The sequence below is a fragment of the Dermacentor variabilis genome, chromosome 11, assembly GCF_050947875.1.
Source record: "Dermacentor variabilis isolate Ectoservices chromosome 11, ASM5094787v1, whole genome shotgun sequence".
In the NCBI taxonomy this organism is placed as follows: Eukaryota; Metazoa; Arthropoda; class Arachnida; order Ixodida; family Ixodidae; genus Dermacentor; species Dermacentor variabilis.
Window position 1 is genome coordinate 51,898,998 of NC_134578.1, and position 20,028 is coordinate 51,919,025.

At 43.4% G+C, this 20,028-nt stretch overlaps 2 protein-coding genes across 12 annotated transcripts in view; one reads left to right on the forward strand and one right to left on the reverse strand.

Annotated features, from left to right (window-relative positions):
* LOC142564331 (uncharacterized) overlaps positions 1-20,028 on the forward strand; it is a 258,021-nt gene that overhangs the window by 180,494 nt on the left and 57,499 nt on the right. The gene's annotated exons all lie outside the window — the stretch shown is intronic.
* Positions 6,568-20,028, reverse strand: part of LOC142564333 (uncharacterized) — a 29,461-nt gene continuing 16,000 nt past the window's right edge. The window contains exons 2-4 of one of the 8 annotated variants that reach the window (XM_075675305.1): positions 18,546-18,584; positions 13,706-13,785; positions 6,568-9,475 (exon numbers count right to left, since the gene is read on the reverse strand). In XM_075675305.1, coding sequence (XP_075531420.1) covers positions 13,733-13,785; positions 18,546-18,584 — 92 coding nt within the window. In that variant the 3' untranslated portion in view covers positions 6,568-9,475; positions 13,706-13,732. Of the gene's footprint in view, positions 9,541-13,705; positions 13,786-18,545; positions 18,585-20,028 lie in introns of all 8 variants that reach the window. The other 7 variants (XR_012824560.1, XR_012824556.1, XR_012824561.1 and 4 more) reach the window with 7 other exon arrangements.

A 20,028-nucleotide genomic window follows, 5' to 3' on the forward strand; every position in this document is an offset into this window, starting at 1 on the left:
AGCTAACAAAATCTAACCTTCATCATTCGAGAATTACCGCAACAGTGTCTTTTTCTTCTTATGTATTGGGGGGGGGCGCCGAAATGAAAAAAAAAATGCAAAGGAAAGCATGTTGGCCACAATTGAATGCCTACTTGGGGCACCTAACATGTTGCTCTACATGATGTTTTTTAGCACAAAAACTCGAAGAAAAGAAAACAGAGAGAGATGAAAGGAAAGGAAGGACTTACAACTGTTTATTCCGAAAACAGAGCATCCTATATATATACCAACATGCACATGCGCAAACGCATAAAGCGTGCAAAGAACGCTTGTCAGCCGAAGGCACGGTTATCACTTTTTTTAAGTGCTTAGCAATCCCAATTCCGAATCATAAAGCTTAACAGAGATTTGACTCAGGCAAGCTGGACCAGTGGTTTGGATATAGTAGGCCTCTAACAGTTCACGTGCGGTTTTGTTCTTGCGTCTGCCTAGCATCCTGACATAAAAAGAATGGTTCACGGTCGGGACAAGACCAGCAATGCGCAGATAAGGGCGCAGCCGTATCCTTTCTTAAATTAGTTCCGTGCTCTCTGATTCGGTCGTTGACGCGGCGCCCAGTTTGCCCAATCGTAGCACTTGTCACAGCTAAGAGGAATCAGACAAACCACTCCAGTGGAGCAATGCACGTAACTCTTAACGTGCTGTACTGTACACCCGTTCGTAGCGCCACCTGTGATTCGGGGGCAGAGACGGACCAGCTTGTTCGGGGCCGAGAAGAGCACAGGTACACGATACCTGTTCGCCGCCTTATTAAGGTTATTGCTAACCCTGTGAAGGTACAGGATCACTTGTGCCTCTTTTCGAGCGTTACGCTCGACTTCATCGCCCTGCTTCGGCTTTTTCTTGCCTTTCAGCTTCTTGAGCAATGTTTCCCCCACTGATATCAATACCGAGCGACGGTATCCGGCTTTTAAAAGCCGCTTAACCTGATTGTCAAAACTAAGTTGATCCTATGATGACACGATTTTTTAAGCGCGGACCCCAGGCAGGTTGTTGGAATCACTCGTTTTATCATTTTTGAGTGGGCAGACTTGTACGGTAACAGCTCCTTTTTAAATAAGCACGTGGTGAGTAGCACCAACAAACATGTTGTTTTAAAAACTTCATATTTAAATCTACTAACTGCAGCACGCTGTCAACCGGAATCTCGTGGGTAAAAGATAGGCCATTGCCGTGATGTTTAAAAAGGTTTAAAACCGTGCTGATTTCATTATTGTCAGTTGAAGAAGACTGTTTGTCGAAAAGGAATAAAAAATCGTCTGCACAGCTAAAAACTTGCATCTCGTGCGTGTTATTAAAACAGTTCTCAAGGGTTATATCCATTTCCGAAAGAAATAGGTCCCATAGCAGGAGTGCTAGGCACGAACCAATACAGGTGCCCTTCTTTTGTAAGTATAGTTGGCTGTCAAAAATAATAAAAGTACTTTTCAGATAGCCTTCCAATAAGGCTAGAAAATTGTCATAGCCAGGACCAATTGCGTTTTGTAATACCGGTTTATCATGTGCATCGATGCGTGCTTTGATGGCAAAAAAACAATTCGCGATGAGGACTAGAGCAACATGATTCTTCTATATCCGCACAAAAGCCAAAACCAATGTTATGGTTGTCACACACACACAAAAAAACTGATGTTATCGTCGGAGTTACCAGCTAGAAAAGGATCCTTGACTTTGAGTTGCCTGAGGTAAATTAATGAAAATCGGCTAGCCTCGAGTTGCCAAGTGCCACGTTCACCAACAATGGTCCTTAAAGGTATCCGGCTTGCGCGTTTTCCCACTAAAACACAGCGAGCGAGTCATATTTGTTTTTTCCTATGCTCTTTTGCAGGTTATTTAGGTTGTTGTCTTCGCAGAAACGAAGAAAATCTTTCCTCACGTGGGATGTCCGGACTGTTTGGGGGGCTGTATGCTTGCTAATGGCAATGACCGCTTTTTCTTTAATAGTACCTTTAGGCAAAACAAAGCTGCCATCTTTGTCTGCTTGCAGCAGGCACAGGTCTTTCAGCTTGAAGCAGGTTACAATACGCTGAATTGAAGAATTTTCGTCCCCACAATTGCGATTCGCAGCACTTTTGTAAAGAAATCGGCGCAGTCAAGTAAACACCTTTCACGCTGTTACACTTCCGCTTTTGCTGCCATACTTCTATTCAATGCAGCTAATTCATGCGCGGTTATTTTCGGTTCCATTTGAGCGCCTAATATGGCTACCGAAGGGATATCGAAGAAAACGTGAGACGCTTGGTCCACAGAGAATCATAGGCATACTGCTCGGCATCCCACACCAGCGAGACAACACTTTCAGGAGAGGTTGCGCTCTAAGGACGGCAACCTCTCCGGAAAGACGCAAAGACTGACGGATTGCAAGCTAACGCGTTGCAATCGGTCAAGTACCCACAGTGATGGCGGCGAGCGACAATTGTTTCTTTTTCTTGTCTGCTAGTCAGAAAGCGTCCAAAAGGTTCCCAGGCCAAAATCCACTCGGCCAGCTTTTTTTTCAATGAAATGGAACTGGAAGAACGTGCTTGCATAAGCAAGCTGTCAGTCTGTCTACTGGAAAACGAACTATGCTTCTGGAAAGGCGCTGGCATGCACGATTGACAATTGTAAAGATTTCTTTCTTTCCTGCACTTGAAATTTTCATCTGTATTTTCTTTCTGTTACGCTTTTATTTATGTTTGGTTGCCTCAAGCACGATTTTTTATCTGGCCCTCTTGCTTCCCTTCCTCTTTGTGGCAAACTGTACAAACTGCCTCATTTTCACAATAAACCTTAGTTGGAAGTTGACAATCATCGCTATCTAGTGTCACTCTGTTGATACTGCTTCATGGTATGCCCCCTTGAAACATTTATCTGTGTGTGTGTGTGTTTGTGTGTGCGTGGGTGCTTGCACATAGATTTGGATGTGAAATCGAGGCCTTTGGTGGGGGAATTTTTCTTCTCCTTTGCGACCTCATGAATTCATTAATTACAGTGCACCAGAGATACAACAGACAAAAAACGAAGTAAACACGGAGGGTGCTTCAATCTTGTCCGGTGTCTATTTTTTTGCGCTGTAGTTAGCAATGAATTCATGCCAACTCGTCCTGTTTCACTCCTTATGTTGGGCTCATGGGACTTGTGTCCTGGAATATCTACATGGCTATGTACCGTGTAATTTATTTTCTTGGCCATGTGCTTGCAAGTCGTGTGTCAATCTCCCGATTTTGCTGACAATTCGTGTGACGTGTAGACCCTGACAGTTTCTGGTGAATCCATGCAGGCATGCAGGGTGTTGTAGTCTGCAAATCTGCCCGGCAAGTGCTGCTTTCACTGCTTTCAGTTCAGCTTTTCTCGTTGCACAGTATTTATTTTGTGCAGTGTCATATCACTGTTATTGCCACATCAGTGTACATGTGTGCCTGACGTTTGTCCGTGTCTGCATGATTAGCAACCTCTTTTGTGTGTTTGGCAGTAGTATCTAGTCTCCTGTCCTAATTGTTTACCCCCGTTTTGCACGGTACGGGCCTGTTGTGTTTCAAGTTCGGGTGCTCCTGAGGGTGCGTTTCTGAAGGGAGCGGTAGTCGTCTTTGAACCTCATGTGCTAGCTGGCATAGTATCTTGCAAACAGGTTCCGAGCTTATCAGGCAAACAGTTTGGGCCGCAGGCTGTAAGTATACTCTATCTAGATTCTTGTTCGTTTGCTCTTTCTCGTAGATATCTTCAAGCATGGTAAACTTGGAATGACATGTCAGTACCCGATGCCTATATTTGATGAGTTGTCTTTTTTGTGCGCTGGTGGTAATTCATACCCTCAAATACCTGGGACCCAAGTACAGCATCTGTGATTTTCCATAGTATCCGCTCATCCACCCCCCATGATTTTGTGATTATTGTTTTCACCAGGTGTAGAATTTGTGTCGAGGCATGGCATAAGTGTTTCGCCAGCGTGATGCCTCTGCCGTCTTTGTCTTACTCTGTATGAGGATTTGGGAATGTTGACTTGCGGATATGCTTGCCCAGCTATGTGAAACACAGCGTGCAGTCTGGGTAGTTCTTGATTCTGGTCTTATTTCCCACGTCGATGTAACCTGACTTATCAGAAAATGAGAGGTCAGACTGGTTAAGAAAATCTGCAATGTGGTATAATTACGACAGTCTGACGTCTGTATCACAACTGTACGACGGTAACGCAATGATGACGATAACATCGCAACAGTAGAGGACAATGAGACGACGACGAGTGTACGACGACAATGAAGGGACAACAAGGACCGGACCGTGACACTACACGAAGACTGTATGACGACAGCGGCGGGACGTGTGTAAAAAGACGAAGCTGAAGTGGCAACGATGGGATCGCCACGATGGCCTCGCAACGATGGTATGGCTATGACTGAGACACAACTGTATGGCGATGGTGGCGGGCATCAGGACCGCGAGCACGTGCCTAGTAGCATAAGCTAGAATACAACTTGGGCCACTGGGTTGCTGTTGAAGGCGTGACGACGACTGCAAAACGAGAGTCATATGGCGAAGCTGTAATGACGACGATGGAACGACCACGACTGTATCACGACGACAAGCGCACACCTAGTTGCCCAAGCTGGTAGACAACTTGGGTCACTCTGTCGACGTAAGATGTGAGACAGACAGACAGACAGACAGACAGACAGACAGACAGACAGACAGACAGACAGACAGACAGACAGACAGACAGACAGACAGACAGACAGACAGACAGACAGACAGACAGACAGACAGACAGACAGACGGCAAAAAATACCAAAACTGAAATTTGTAAGCCAACCAGTTACGACGAGTTTATTAGCATGGTTTTCTTCGTAGCTATAGCCATCTGGGCACGAGAGTACTCCATCCAGCCGTAATGGTCACTGCGAACTCCCTTCGCCGAAAATCTTCATTTAACTTCCTTGGCGGGAGAGAGACCGTGTGACACGGAGTGCAACTACATTGACGTAAGGACGAAGGAGTTAAATGGAGTTCGCGGTGGGGCCCGTGTGACAGCCGTGTTAGTGTCTATCACTGATGGTCAGAGAAACGTTTCTTTGTATATGAGCACCGAGGTATTGGGAAGCTGCAAGTAATTGAGTCGCGCTGACAAAGAAATTAAAACGAGAAAGATCATGAGAATTGTAAAGGTGCGACATGAAAACGGGGCACATCACATAACTGATTTCTTTATTTAATTAAGTTAGAATAAAGCCGCTGCCTAACCTGCTCTAAGAGGATGACCCGTGGCAACTAGACGAAGCGTTTCTCACATCCTCCTCTTTTTCTATCCTCCCTTCGACACATCATCACTTCCTTTTTGCACATCCTCTCTTTTCTGTTTGCGTGTTTAAGCTGTTCATGTGCTTTGCGTATTTTATTGTTAAAGCTGTGGCGATGCAGCTGCAGCTACAGTTTAGCCAGCTGCCGTCCTGTCTCTTCTATTCCCCCTCGTCTTTTCCTGCGCTGTGGTTTCGTAACAAAACACTGCCAGCTGTGCTACATATATCGCTAAACTGGTTCAGCGTGTTCACTTTATGGCAAGTCGTTGCGCTGCTAAGCCCCAGGGCGAGAGGAATAGTCTTAACTGTCCTGTCAGTTTTTCACACGTTCCGTCGTCTGGGCTGTTTCGCCATAACGTACGTGTAAACCGACCAGCCCAGCCAGAAACCCTCGTATTAGATCCCGATCGTGGCGGCCGCCTTTCAATGTGGGCAAAATGCAAAAACGTCCGCGTACCGTGGATTGGGCTCCCGTTAAAAGAGCTCCAGCTTGTCAAAGTTGACCCGAATCTCACAACTACGGTGCGCCTAATAAATGTATCAGAGTTTTAGTGCGTAAAATCCCACAGTATTATAGCACGTTTCGTTGCAGTTGTAATCTCTAGGAAAGTCTACAGGTGTTGCATGGAGTCGCGAAGAAAAATTTCAATGTTAAATGAAATCACGAGTGCAGCTACCGCTGTATATTAATTTATGTTGTAATTGTGAAATTCTTGTGGACTGATGAAAATAATGTGAGTAAATAAATGGGCGAATAACTTTTTTTTAGCTCTTGGTGTTTCAGACTAGTACTCTATTCAAGGTAAGAAAAAAAAATGTGCGCCAGAAGGGTAGGGCACGCGCGAAATAGAGTACCTTGAGATAAAAGAGCCCTTTATACTAGGAAAATAGACTGTCACTAACGAACCGGCTCACTGTTGCACATAAATGGAACTCTCCGTGACGGGTTACGAGAACTTCATTTACTTAGGCATAGTAGGACGTTTAGGAACAAAACAAGTTTTAGATAACAGAAACAATTTGACACACTGCAAGAAAGAAATGTGCTATGGAAAATAAAAGTTTTTTTTTTCATATCTGACATGCGGTTCTATGGAGGCATTGTGGTACATCGCCTATGTGTTCGGAAGGTGCACGTGATGTGTTGATTTGAAATTCTCTTGCCTAGCGGGCCACTGATTCCAAATTATTGGTAAAATAAAGCACTCACAAGTTCATATTTATGTTCTTCTTATTGATACATTTCACACTTCTAGACGAGAATAACAATAAGGTGATATATTACTTAAATTTTTGTTGCTCAGCTGCCTTGTCAATGTAAAGCTATACATTTTTTACTGAATATATGTTGCCTTTTGACAATAGTCATCTTGATCGATTTCAGAAGTCGCTTGACATGGTCGGAAACAATTATTTGACTAATATTGACTCTTTTCACCCATCTGTTTGTGCTAGAAAGCAATTTGACACTTTGTGCTAAAGCATCTCTGCTAAAAATACATTTATGAGGGTGCCAAAGTATCGTAGTGGCAGTTCACAAAACTTTTATGCAGTTACTCCCCAGGAAATACGTCAGGTAGGATCTCAAACCGGTAGAAATGTCTATTTCTCTTCGAACACTGATTTGATAGGATGCGTAAGAGCCACAAAAACTATCAGTGCCCAGAACATGAGCTGGACAATTAGGACATGCAGGCAGTGTTTTTTTTTTTGGTGTGCAGTTAGATCAGTAGAACGCATAAGCAGTGTATTACGTCGGCACGAGACTGCTGAAACAAACGCGCGAGCGGAATGTAGACAATCGCACCACCGCGAGTTCAGTCCACAAGGAAGGCATAGTCTTATTCCATAGGTTCGCAGTTGAGTTTCCCGTGCTTGTTCTTAAGTTTACGCACCAGACGAAAACCTTACTGGCTTCAAAATTTTTCTGTTGGATCCTATTGCACGTAATGGATCAATATTGGTGGTAAAACTAAAGCCTCAGCGTGCAGGCAGCGTTTCGTCAAGGGGGCTTGTCTTCGTCAGTAATGCGAAGGACGTCGCCACTACGCAGCAAGAGCAGCAAAGGTGCGGGGGAATAGCTCGCTTAAGTGTGTCTTTCAACAATGAGAAATACAAGTGTGGGCCATTTGGTCCAGTCGATTCTTCTATCACTATTAGTTTAAAAAGATACGCGGGTAATAAGGAAGATAATCGCTATGTTGGGCCCCTAGAGCCTCATATACTTCCTGCTGCTTTTAAACACTGGCTATCCAAGTTTGCCGTTGATCTCACTCGGGTCAACTGGGCGAAGAAGAATTTAGCAACAGCTCCTAGCCCCTATGAAGGCTGTCAAAAAAGCGCTCCCAGGGAGAGAGAGAGAGAGAGAGAGAGAGAGAGACAGAAATTCATTATAAGCGAAAAACTCCGACGGCGGTCTTCCAAGGGGTGTTTGGTAGTCTGCGATCCTGCCACGTTCAGGTGATAGAGATGTAGTTGTAGGAGGCTGATTTTGGGAAGGGGACAGCCCATGGAGGCATTCACATATTTTCGTCCCTTTGGAAACTTGTTCCCGTCAGGTTTGTGGGCTCAAGGCTGCGTACCCTGTTATAGCTTGTTTTTTCTAAAAAATGCAACTGAAAACATATAATTTGTTACTGAACAACGTAATTGAATTCAGTAAGTGTTACCGAATAAAAAAGTAATCGTTATAGTTTATTTTGTCAAGAAACACAAATGGTTACAAATAGTTAATGCATGCGCTTGTTTTGCACACGTGCGCCTCGGTGTGACGCAGCGTATTTTGAGCCTACTGACAAATAAAAGTCACAACGGTCATACAAGGCCCTCGGTAACTTGCTTAAGGATTCTTTGCAAGGGCTGTAATGAAATTATCTTATTGAAGCCTTTGCTACACATCACGCGTAAGAAACTCAGAACGTTAACATTGGGCAGGTTGTATTTTCACAGCTTTATACAAAATTTCTTCGCAGTTCGTAATACACGCTTCTAAACCTCCGAAGCGCTTCTACAAGTAATTTTATACAAGAAGTCTAATTACCCTACACACTAACATTTCGGTGTACACCACCCACAATCCCATACACTGCAAATATGAAATTGCTACCACGTTTCGCTCTGTCAGGAGAGTGGGTAAAATTTGTATATATTTTATCTAATGCTTCCTGGAAGGCAAAAAAAAAAAACGGGTGTTTAGTGATTTTAATTTAACCCCTAAATAATCTACACAGTTGGAAATTTTCTGTGTATCCCGTTAGATATTCTCCAGCTGGACTATAAATATAAACTCCATGAATAACACAGCTCTCCTAGGACAACGACGAAAGAAGCACACATAGTTTTCTAGGTCTTCTAATCGTACGAACACCTTGGTTTTAATAGACATGCAAGATGTGGTACATATCTGCAGGGAGACAGAGTTCGGACTGAGTCAGCGTAGTCAATATTCCTGCTCTTCATCACAAAAAGAAAAAAAGAAAATCCGCAAAAGTAGCAAAATGAATTAAGATCATGAGGATAGGTTATGGTATTCCGCTTGAGCTGGTGTGAGATCACTACTTTGCTGGCTTTAACAACCACGTAAGCCTTGGGTCGGCGTGGTGATTACTAGTAGCAAGGAAAGGACACACGATTTTGCTGCTTACTAAAAAAAATGGTTTCGGCACCGTTCTGATTCAGGAGCATTTCTAACAACAGGCTATATTTGGCACACATATTCAGTCAAATCCGTGTGAAAGTCGGAATGAGTAATGAATCAAATCAGTGGAATCAATTAAAGTGTACAAATATGGGCACCTGGTCCTCTCTGCTTTGTTGTTTGTACCCATTAATAGATTGCGCTCATGTGTCATAACTATAATGTAAGGTCAACCAGCTCAACAGACAGCCCTCCCGAAAGTGTGATAGGTTCGAGGCATTTCTTGGGCCCCGTGAGAGATTGTGTTGGTTCAATGGTTAAATCGATTTCGTTTTTCTACGGCTCTTGCGCTTTCGCCACGGTGAGTGCATCGTCATGTTGCACTTCTGCTCGCAAGTGGCTTGTGAATCAAATGCGTTGCAGTTCAGCTCCCTGGCTGGCATAACACACGTTCGCGTTAGCTCGTCGTAGTGATACATGTTCTCCATCACGTCTCCAAAGTGCAAGTCCCACGGGCAGAGGCAGTCTGCGTAGGAAAACACATTATCGTCGATATCTGGCTGAGGAGGACATCTTACATCTCTTTTATATCTGAAAAAAATATAAATGAAGAGAATGCACACGCAGAGAAAAATAACGGCCGGTAGTCACCACCAAATCACGTGACCCCGGGATTTCTCGTTCTCTGCCGCCGCGGAGTCTGCCCCGATCTGGATACGACGCTAACGTGATTATTCTGAATTTTGTGAAGTAACATTTTGTTAGTACATCAACTGACACAGGGGTTTATTTAGTTTATCAGTGTAATTTAGGAGCTTGAAATAATACTTTGGGACGCTCGTCTGTGTTTACATTCATGTACCTATGTTTTGAATATGAATAAATTTCAACTTCAACTTGAGTCACCGGCTTCTCGGCAACCTAAAGATTCACCTTCAAACTTTTTGAAACCGTGTTAGTGGGTGTGCGATCACTTTAAGACACCATCACAGATGCACTGGCATGTCGCAAGTGTCCGATCAAAGATTCGCGCTAATAAAAATTACCTTTTCTTTTAGCTATTGCTTTCGCTTTTTCCGTGATCTCCGCGGCCCCTTCCAATTTGATATTTGCTTGTGGTTCTTACAATTGCCGAAAAATGTAATAGCTACCCATCACCTTTTTTAATATGCTATCTGCATTGCTCGCAAAGTTATGACGTGTGTGCGGTTTTTTATAGGCTTTTGAAATTCACAACAGAGGTTGCATACCTTTAACAGTATGTGAACATAACATGTTGTGTAGTGACGCTAATGATCACAACTGCCAATACACGTGTAAACTATTTCCTTACCGCTCGAGATGTGCTTATTTTCGGTGATATTACGTGTAATAGTATTATTTCAAGACGTACTAGTCGCAACGTATCTGTGACACATAAAATTGTAACCCGATGAAAGGTTTTTTTACAGGATATAAATCAGTGATAATTCCTCCGAAAGCCTTTGATAACCTTTAGTGAAACATTAAAGAACCTCAAGAAATAATATTGAAAGTTATAGTTCGCCAAGTTTATTGTAAGTACTCATGGCAAAAAAGGCTCCACGTTACTAACTTCTATAAGTGTGACCCCAGGAAAAAAAAATTATGCAGATATATTGGCATCAGTACAAGTCATAGTGATGCCTATGCTATGCGGAAATACAGTAGCATGGCAAAGGTGAAAACTAGTAGGTCCCTATAGTGCAGGGAGCGTTGTTGTCTGCATTCTTTAGGCTCTCGAAGCGTTGGTTTTATTGCGTTCGATTCGCAATTCCGTGCAAGCAAAGTGGTGCAGAGTGCGTTCAACTGGCACTGGAGCCTGCACAAACTGTGTTAAATTTCTGCAAAGTATTGTACGGGAATGTCACCTTTTCTGCAATATTGTACAGAAACGAATAAGAGCACTTGCACTGGTGGGGTTTAATATGTAGAGTTAAAATGTTACAGTTGATATTAGTGAAAAAAATATCAAAAGAAAACGTACTAATCAGCATCTGCCGTTGTTTGCAACATCGTGAAAACATTCGAGATGTCGGATGGGAAAATTGCACAACCCGACAGAAGCTTTTGTTTCTTTACTACTGCTATTAGTTAAAATCACGTAACCGAGTCGACCAAAGTATAAACTGGGCTTCGTTTTCTTGCTGAAGTGCTAGGCGCATTGGAAGTTAGTTTTCACAATACTTCCAGTGAGAATTTTGTTTTTCGGGGATTCTCAAACCTGACAAAAGTTGTAAAATCTATCTAGTAGTTTAAGTTCAATCGTCCTTTGAGACGGTGCATTGTGTTGTCAAGAGAAGAATTTTAGGCGAATCGTTTAACAACGAGTAGAAAAATTACTGATCAAATTGATCGATTTCTATAGGCCCTAAAATTAACTAAGGATGCACTTTCTATTGGACTAACTAACGAATCGAAAAGCTTTCAACGTGCCAAGCAATACGGTTGCGGCGAGCAACCTTGTTGACCTTCGACATCTGATCTGAGGGTCACGCGCTTCACCAATTTCTGCATGGCTTATTGTACAATAGAGCGTATGCAATAGTTAGAATAGTTTTCAATTGAGCTAGTCGGTTCATAGATAAGACATGATTGAACGTCTGAACTGAAAATAAAAGGATTAAGCAGGAGACAGAAAAGGTCGCCGCTGTACTAGCAGTTGACGTTTATTTACTCGCATGCAGGTTACAACCTGTGTGTCCCCGCTAACGTTAGCCGAGCGGTTCAACGAAAATAAAGATAAGAAAACATGGCGCAACATATAATTAAATGACCTACGCTGTCCTGTCTTGGAAGTTCTGTCGACTAAACACAGTAGGTCTCCCAATAATTTATTTCACCGTGTTTTCTTATTTACTTTTTTTGTTGAACAGCGTCGCTAACGTTAGTTGGGACAACCTGTATAGGGCTGTGAACACGCAGAAGCGTAGAAAAAATACACATTGTTGGAGCGTCGTATCATCGTAAAGGAAGCCGATACCCGACCACATGTCACCTTGTGGAAAGATATGCCATATCTGTAGTTGTGAGGAATACAGAGGCGGTACTGACACACATGCTGCTCTCCTGAGATATCTGAGTGGCTTTCAAGACTTTTGCATTTTTGCATAGTGCTATTTTTATTTAAAATAGTCACTTGATCAAAAAGGGCTCGTCACACAGAGTTTCCTCGAAAAGCCACCAGGTATCCACAGGATGCTGTTGTCTTGACTGAATCAGCACGTTCTCTGGTCCACTCATTCAGCCAGGGTCCTGTTTACCCGATATAGGCACCGACGCATGATAGGGGGATGCGTTACACGACCACTTGTTAGCACTGCGTGTATTTTGACCTGTGGTTGTACTTGCAGATTTTCTTTTCATTCTCAGCATTGTTGCATGCCTTGCTTCGAACTGAAAACAGTCTTGAACTGTCTCTGCTAGTAATCTAAGACTGAGGTGCACGCCGTTAAAATACGGAACATCGGCAGTCAGCTTTATGGCGTCGTCTCCATTTGTCGAAATACTGCTGGGGTTCTATTTTTGCGGTTTTGTGTCATCGTCTCATACACAGAAGTTAGATTTTCTGAGGTGTAACCCGTGCCGCTCAGTCTTATGCTTGTCTTTTAGAACGGCCTAATATTTCATGGTGACGTGATCTTTGTAAGGTTAGCAACAAAACCGTAAAAGTAGCAGATCGCTTCATGGTCGCTATGGGGTTTGAAGCCTTAGGAAGTGGACTTATCCTATAACGAGGCTCTTATTTCCAGGATGCTTGCCATGGTATAATTTGCAACAATAAGCGACAAAAGTGGAGGTTTTCTTCGTGATCTCAAAAATGAAAACGACTTCGGGGCAACACTGCCTGATATTGGTCAAGACGGAATCCTTGGCCTGGCATGTTAATTCAATGGCATTGGTGTTGTACTGAACAAACAAGTCGTCACCATACGTGCAAATTGCTACGCCTTCCTTGTTTTACAGCGATATTTGCAGAGCTTGCTCACAGGCTGCTAAAAATATCCCAAACTTATGGAGCCTCATAAAAGCCATTACAACGATTGCTTTTTGAACGTACAGCTTCCCGTCATGCGATGTAAATGGGGGATCCAAGTGCGCTTCAAGCCGACCCAAGAAAGGTTTTATTGAGAGCTCGGCTTTGTTTAGGAGAGGCACAAAAGGTTTCTTTCCCAATTTCCTCGCCAAGCTGGCATCAAGATAGTGTGCGGAATCGGATAATACATGGCATCGATGTCAATGAAGAATACCTAAGCAATCCAGGGTCTTCTGTCGCATACTGAGTGCGCTATTCCTTCACAATTTTTAACTTTAAAATGGTCGCAAACGTAAACTACCGAGAGGGGCTTCGGAAAGAAGGCCGAAAGATGTTCTTGCGAAGCACGTGTTGCAGAAATATTTGCTCAAAATGGCAGACTTTGCTTTTGTGTCTCAACCGAAAAGAACATCCTAAGGCGTGGCGCCTGAGTTTTTTTGATCTTCCTTCAGGTGATTTCCAAGATTGCACCGTCCAGAAGCGCCATAGCCTTTGTTTTCGCGTCCTTGAAATCTTTTTTCATCGATACAGTCGAAATTATTCCAGATGGCCCCATAGGCTTTTCTTCCGTATGTTCACTGTCTACGACCCCGCGCTCTCCTCATTGAGTTATCTTGAAGTACAGATGCATGATATGCAAAAAAATAACAAGATCCGGATCAGGACTTCGATAAATGCAGACGACGCAAGAAGGCCACCTACCGTCATTCCATATACTCACGACGCTTGTCACTGTTTTAAATAGGTTGCTAGCCGACAGGGCTTGAAGGCTGTGTCTTCAGCTGCAAAAAGACATTGGTCATGCGTGCCCACGGAAATGTTCACGAGGAAAGGAAAATGTGGAACTAGAACTACAAGACAAAATACGCTCAGTGCCGACAAGCTGTCGGGTATCGCATTGAGGACTATATTGGGCAAACAGGACGATACCTCAATGAGCAGACCAGGTGGCGGGGCTGTTCCAGCAGGCAGGGTTAGCCTGCCATACATAGCTAGCAACTGTGCCGACTAAGCCTCATTTGAGTGTCACTATGTGTGTCACCAGGAGCCGAATAGCCCTGTGTCTCACATGAAGGCAATCAGCAGTAGTTGCACTCTCTTCCTGATTGTCGCAGGCCCTCCGGGGTGGTAGTGGTGGTGAAAAGCTTTTATTTCGCAATAAAGGGAGGTACGGACCCCCTAGTGGCGACTCTCATACGTGTACTAGGCGTCTTTCCTAGTCCGGGACCCCATTGGTCGAAGCCGCCGTCCTGGCTCTCTGGACCAAGGTCCTTTGGGGCCTCGACCAGACCAGAGGGCAGACCAGAGAATATGATGCCTCATTCAAGGTAACAGCTCCTTGTGGACAGTTGATGGCTAATTCCAGAAACTGTGTCTGCCAAGTCCATTTTCATCAAATTAGCGTTACGGCGGCAGCAGGCTTGCAAAAGAAATCCCACAAGCTTGCGAAAACGACGACGTAACTTGCGAAAACGATGACATGAGTGGGAGGCATGCTTCTGTGTGGGACTCCGGAATTATTTTCGCCTCCTATGGAGACCGATATCCTGCACCTAAGCCTAAATGCACGAGCGTTGTTCCATTCTGCCCCCCATCAAGATGTAGCCGCCGTAGACCGTTCTGAACCCACCGCCTCAAGAGCATGGTGATATAAAGGATTTGCTTTCTTTCTTTTTTCTCCACGAAGTCTTGTAACTAAACTTCAACTTCTTTTTCTATATCCTGCTTCTTAATATAGTAAGCAAGCGTTGTGCCATTATCGGCGGCGTATGTGGTTGCCAGCCTGACCTCTCCATATTCTGCCCTCTGCCCATTGTTTGCTTTGACATGGTGTTTTTGAATAACAATGATAGCATGTTTGGCCAGTAGTGAAATGCGCTCGTGTCTTCGTCTGTCTTGTCGCTTGTTTTTATCGCGCTGTTTTTCATAATTATGAAATACCAATTCAGCCAGCATTCCGTACTTCTTGTGAAATGATATGTTTGTTTTTCTCATAGTTACAGAGCAGCCGGCAAAATGGGGACACACGGTGAATTTCGCTTGATGCAGCTTGAACTCACGTTGATGACCACTCGGGGTGCGTTGATCTCGGTATGTTGAATATGACAGAGAGTCCGATCTAGCTTCGCATACTTCATGGGCCGAAGCCAACCGACGCGCGTGGGGCCACACCGGGCCGGGCCTGTATCTTTGGGCTTCTAACTTTTAAATTAACTTATTTGACTCCAACTTGAGTAACTAAGTATGTGGCACACCGTATGTGCCATTCTTTCGTCACACAAAGAGATTCTTTAAAATTTCTGCGGTTCTTGGCAGAATTGAACCCGAACCATGCGGAGACTTCGGGGCGGGGCCGGTAGATGGCGCAGCGTATGCAGAGGCAAGTGCGAGAGAGGAGACCTGGCAGAATACGAATTTCCGCTTTCGCAAATACGGTGTGTCACTACATTATTTCTACGCTGATCGCATTAACGTAGGCATTTAACGTGAGATGGGTTGTACCGGAATTCCCTATGTTTCCACGATTTGGAATGCGTTAAGTGGTTCCGCCGTACTGTCATAGTTAGCGCGGTGACGATGAGGGCAGCGATGGCATTTCACGCTTAAAGGCAAGCGGCTGTGATTGGCACGTTCGATTGGCCACAACAGCAGACTCAATGGCGTGCAGATGAAGGATCACCATCTTAGCCGATCAACATTCTACATCACGCGCATGTCAATCGTCATGCCTGTAACAGATGCACAGCTCCAGGATAGTCGTTGCTACGATGTGACAAGACTATAACATCCAGATAACGACTGCGTTGTGGCTCATAACAGTGGTGTACTACGCGTATCGCAGGCCACACTTTAAGCTGTAATGAGAACCTAAATTTCTTTCTTCACCACTGTTCTTTGGAAAGCTATGCACCACAAGCTTTATCGAGCTGGTCATGGCGCAGAAGCAAGTTCTGACTTCTGGAAAAAAGGTGCAAAACCAATGCTTCTGCAAAAGCAATATGGCTCAAAAAGGACATCACAAGATCTGCAGTATTGAAAACTGTCGAGAGCATCAGAGAAGGAATGTTAGCCAAGTGAGTGGGTGTCTTCAAGTAGAAGTGAATCCGTAGCCAACAATTTTCTGCGAGCATTAGTCCGTGAGTCTGAGTTTCTGAAAATAACGGGTTGGCCTTGTGGGGTGGTCAATTTTGTTTATCTGGTTGAGCTGACCTCAGTCGAATTTGGTGAGTCGGTATCTTTACGGACCCTGGCTAGTTCGGAAATCTGGTTAGTTTTGGTCCAAGTGAGCCACGCTGTTTGATGTTTGAAGAGCCCCAGTTTGGGTGAACACACATCTAAGAATGTAGTTTATGTGTAAGTCAACAATGATTCTATTCGTTTCTGCGGCCATAAAGTTACTTCGCATAAATTTGTGAGAGGGGACATAAACGTGCCTAGAATACTGCTTATTTACTTCGCACGTTCCTTGGAACATTTAGAAACATTATTCACCTTTAATTCACTCTGCGGGAAATTCAATTGACCTTTCCCGCCGCTTAATTCATTTTTAACAACTGTCCAGAAAATCATGGAGACTGACGACCCTCAGTGCTTCTGTTGTTTTCCTTATCTTCACCGCGGCTTGAAAACGCCTACATTTAGGCTCTCGGTTCAGCCTTGAGGTTAAGTCTCAAGGGTCAAGTAAAGGGTGAGGTAAGATGGCATGGTCATCGTGTTTTCTGCAGTCACTGGTGCACTCAGTGCAACGTGGGAACTGGTGCTTGTGCACAAGCCACTGGTTTGGGTTTCAGTGATTACGATGTTTTCTTCTCCTTGTATTGTGGAATCCATTCGGCACTTCAACGTAAATGTGCTGGCTGACTGTGTTACAGCTTGGGCAACACACATTTTTGTGTTCATAAGTTATGTAACCCACGTCTGTAAAGTCTCTAAACGAGATCGCAGTGTTTAAAAATAAATAAATAAATAAACGCAAAGGGTCAATGTCATTGGTACATTAAAAGGGAATTTTCAATAGAGATAACGCAATGCACAGACGTTCATCGCTAGCGTCACAACATCGCTAACTAAGACAGTGGCAGAGGCTCAAAGGAAAGCAATGCAGCGAGTAGAAGAAGTTTCACGCAAGGACTCTACGTGTTTGGCTGATAGAAACGAAATTCTACCACGTGTGTCGACGTGCACGCGGTGGGAATAACTACCATTCCTTCTGTGCAAAAAAATGAAAATATCATTATTCTTCGATCTCCTTTCATACGTTTACGATGACAAGGCCGATGTGGTTTCACATCCGAATGTTTCTTGCTGTTTTTCTTCGGGAGACATTTGAACATATCATGTTGAAGTGTCCCGGCATTCCTTGCGCAACGTACGTCGCTGCGTCAACCTACGTAACAGTGTTCGGCCGTGAGTAAACGCCTGCAACTGTACTGAAATTTGCTTCCTTGGTATTGACGAGAACTTTTTTTTTTTGTATTTCGTTTTTCCGTGGTTTTGTAGTTAGTGAAACCTTCGGAGATTTCTCCCGGTTTCTATGGCCACATTTTATTGTTTTCTTGTTTTGTTTTAGCCTCGGCGACTCGTCATTTTATTTCTTTGCTCTTTACTTCCAGTACTAACTTCATTTCCTTTTTATTGCCTCTTAGGCATAAAAATAGACTGGCAAGTGCTCCTTTGGGTGGCTGCAGCTAATATGTGCCTTTCATGTTCCATTCTGTAAATCAGATATGTGTTGTCATGTTGAATAATACACGTATTTTAATAATAATAATAATAATAATAATAATAATAATAATAATAATAATAATAATAATAATAATAATAATAATAATAATAATAATAATAATAATAATAATAATAATAATTACTCCTTTAAGCTTTATTTCATTTAAACAGGCAGCCTTTCTACCTCAGCGGAATGTAAAATCCTCTTCTCAGAGTGCGTCACTAATGCAAACAACGCTAATTTAAGTGCTTCGGAGGTTCAACGAGACTTTTGTGTGAGCTACATTTTATGAACATTAGAATGCCTGTTGGGTCATCTTGTGGAATTCTCTAAAACAGGAGTATGGACATTTTGTGTAGTTTGTCACGGCGCGGTCAGTCGCTAGGTTTTTCGCAGCTAAATTTGCATTTAGTGAGCAAATTTTTCAGCCAGAAAGTTCTTTTACCTCACTCTGTGGATCTTTTATCGTAATCACGTTCTCGTCAACACATGTAGTGGGTGCTGATGCGCTGCCGAACACAAACAAACAATTGATTTACGCTGCGCTGCATTATAAGTGTGAAAGTAATAAACAAGACAAGAAAAAAAAGAACGCGGTCATTCCGCCTTTTGAAGCCACAAAGATTACGGAAGTTCTGGGAAAGACATGGGGTCAGCGAGGACGTTTATCGTACTTCGTTGCAACTGTGTATTTTTTTGAAAGGCAAGCACGGGACTAAAATATTTTAGGGTCAATGTTTCCTCTCACGGAGAAAACAAGCGAAATGTGGGTATCTGGTGTGTACCAAGAAATATCAGAAAAATCAAAGTACATACCCCTAGGATAAGTTCCATTTCTAAATTGGCAGTTGCAACCTACAGAGAAATGGGCGCTGTTTAGAAGAAAATCACAAACATATGGCACGAAAAAAAAAATTATACTCTATTGTATTTTCGTCTGCTCGATATATCGAGTGCAAGTTATATGTACTACTTTTTATGAATGTTATGATAACGTTTTATGAATGTATTGCTTTTCCAGCTTACGTGCGACAGCGAACCTTTACGAGACAGAAAATGGCATCCGAGGTTCTACGTCAGTTCGAATACACGCGTGAAGCGAGCGAGCACATCGGCAGTTGCGATAATGTTGGCTGCTGAATGCGATTTCTTCAGTTGCGATTTTTTTTAATGCGAGGGCAAATGCCTCAGGGCATACAGGGGTATGCGATGGGGGGTGAATAAGGATGATTAAATGAATTAAAAAAGATTTGCTGATCTAATGAAGTCCAAGACAGATCGATAATGTGTTCCCAGGGGCCTATTTCCCAAGAGCCTTTCCTTTATATTTTCATGTCAGTGCTTAAAGATGGTCACGTGAGTCTCACTACTAGTAGTTTTCCTTCCTTCGTGTTTGGCGCTTTCGTGCAGCGCGATTGAGAGTAAAGAGGCTTGCACCAACGCCACTGTGGGAACTGCGCAGCTACAATTGCGCTACGTAGTGTTATAGTCAAAACTACAATCGATTGTATTGAGCGATCAGGACTTCAGGACCTGGTCAGGATGATCAGAACGAAATTGTCGGCTCCTAGCACAATGTCTTCCCACTCACAAAAGTAAAGAAACAAAAAAAACAAAACAAAACGGTGAGCTGGGCTTTCTGCGTTGCAATCATGAATTGTAGCCAAAAGTGGCATTACCTCATGTCAAGTTTCTTGTGTGCACACTTTTAGCAGCGTCCACTTTTGTTAACGAGGCAAGCCTTCATGCTGCACAGTTCCAGAAAGAAAGGTCGGTGTTCTATCGTGAACTACCAAAAAAACACGCGAGCACGAACGCACGCATGCCTGCATGTATGCTGACACACAAATAAAATTTTACATATGTGAGAAAGAGCCCTCTAGCCTGTTTCATCTATGCTTAGGGGAAATATCTGCAGCATCGCTAACATCGAGCGTAATGCATATTTCTTTTTAGAAGTCATGGTGATGTACAGGAAGTGAGTAAGTTGCTTGAATGCTCAAACATATGAGATGCCAAAGCAGAACAATTGCTGGCTAAGCATGCCGTGGTAGCCTCGTCTGCTGCTGCACCACCACTACAACCAATTGTGCATACTTTTTTCCGAAATGTCCTTTGCTAAATCCCTTTGCATGGGCGATATATTAGCCTCGCGTAACGATCTTTTAAACGGCGATGTGCTTAATTCACTAGAATGTGTGAGTTTGTGAGGGTCTGTCAGCGAAGTACACTTGCCCGAGTATGAATGTAGTGGCTGAGTCTGCGTGAGCACGGATGGGTAAAACTGTGAGTACGAGTG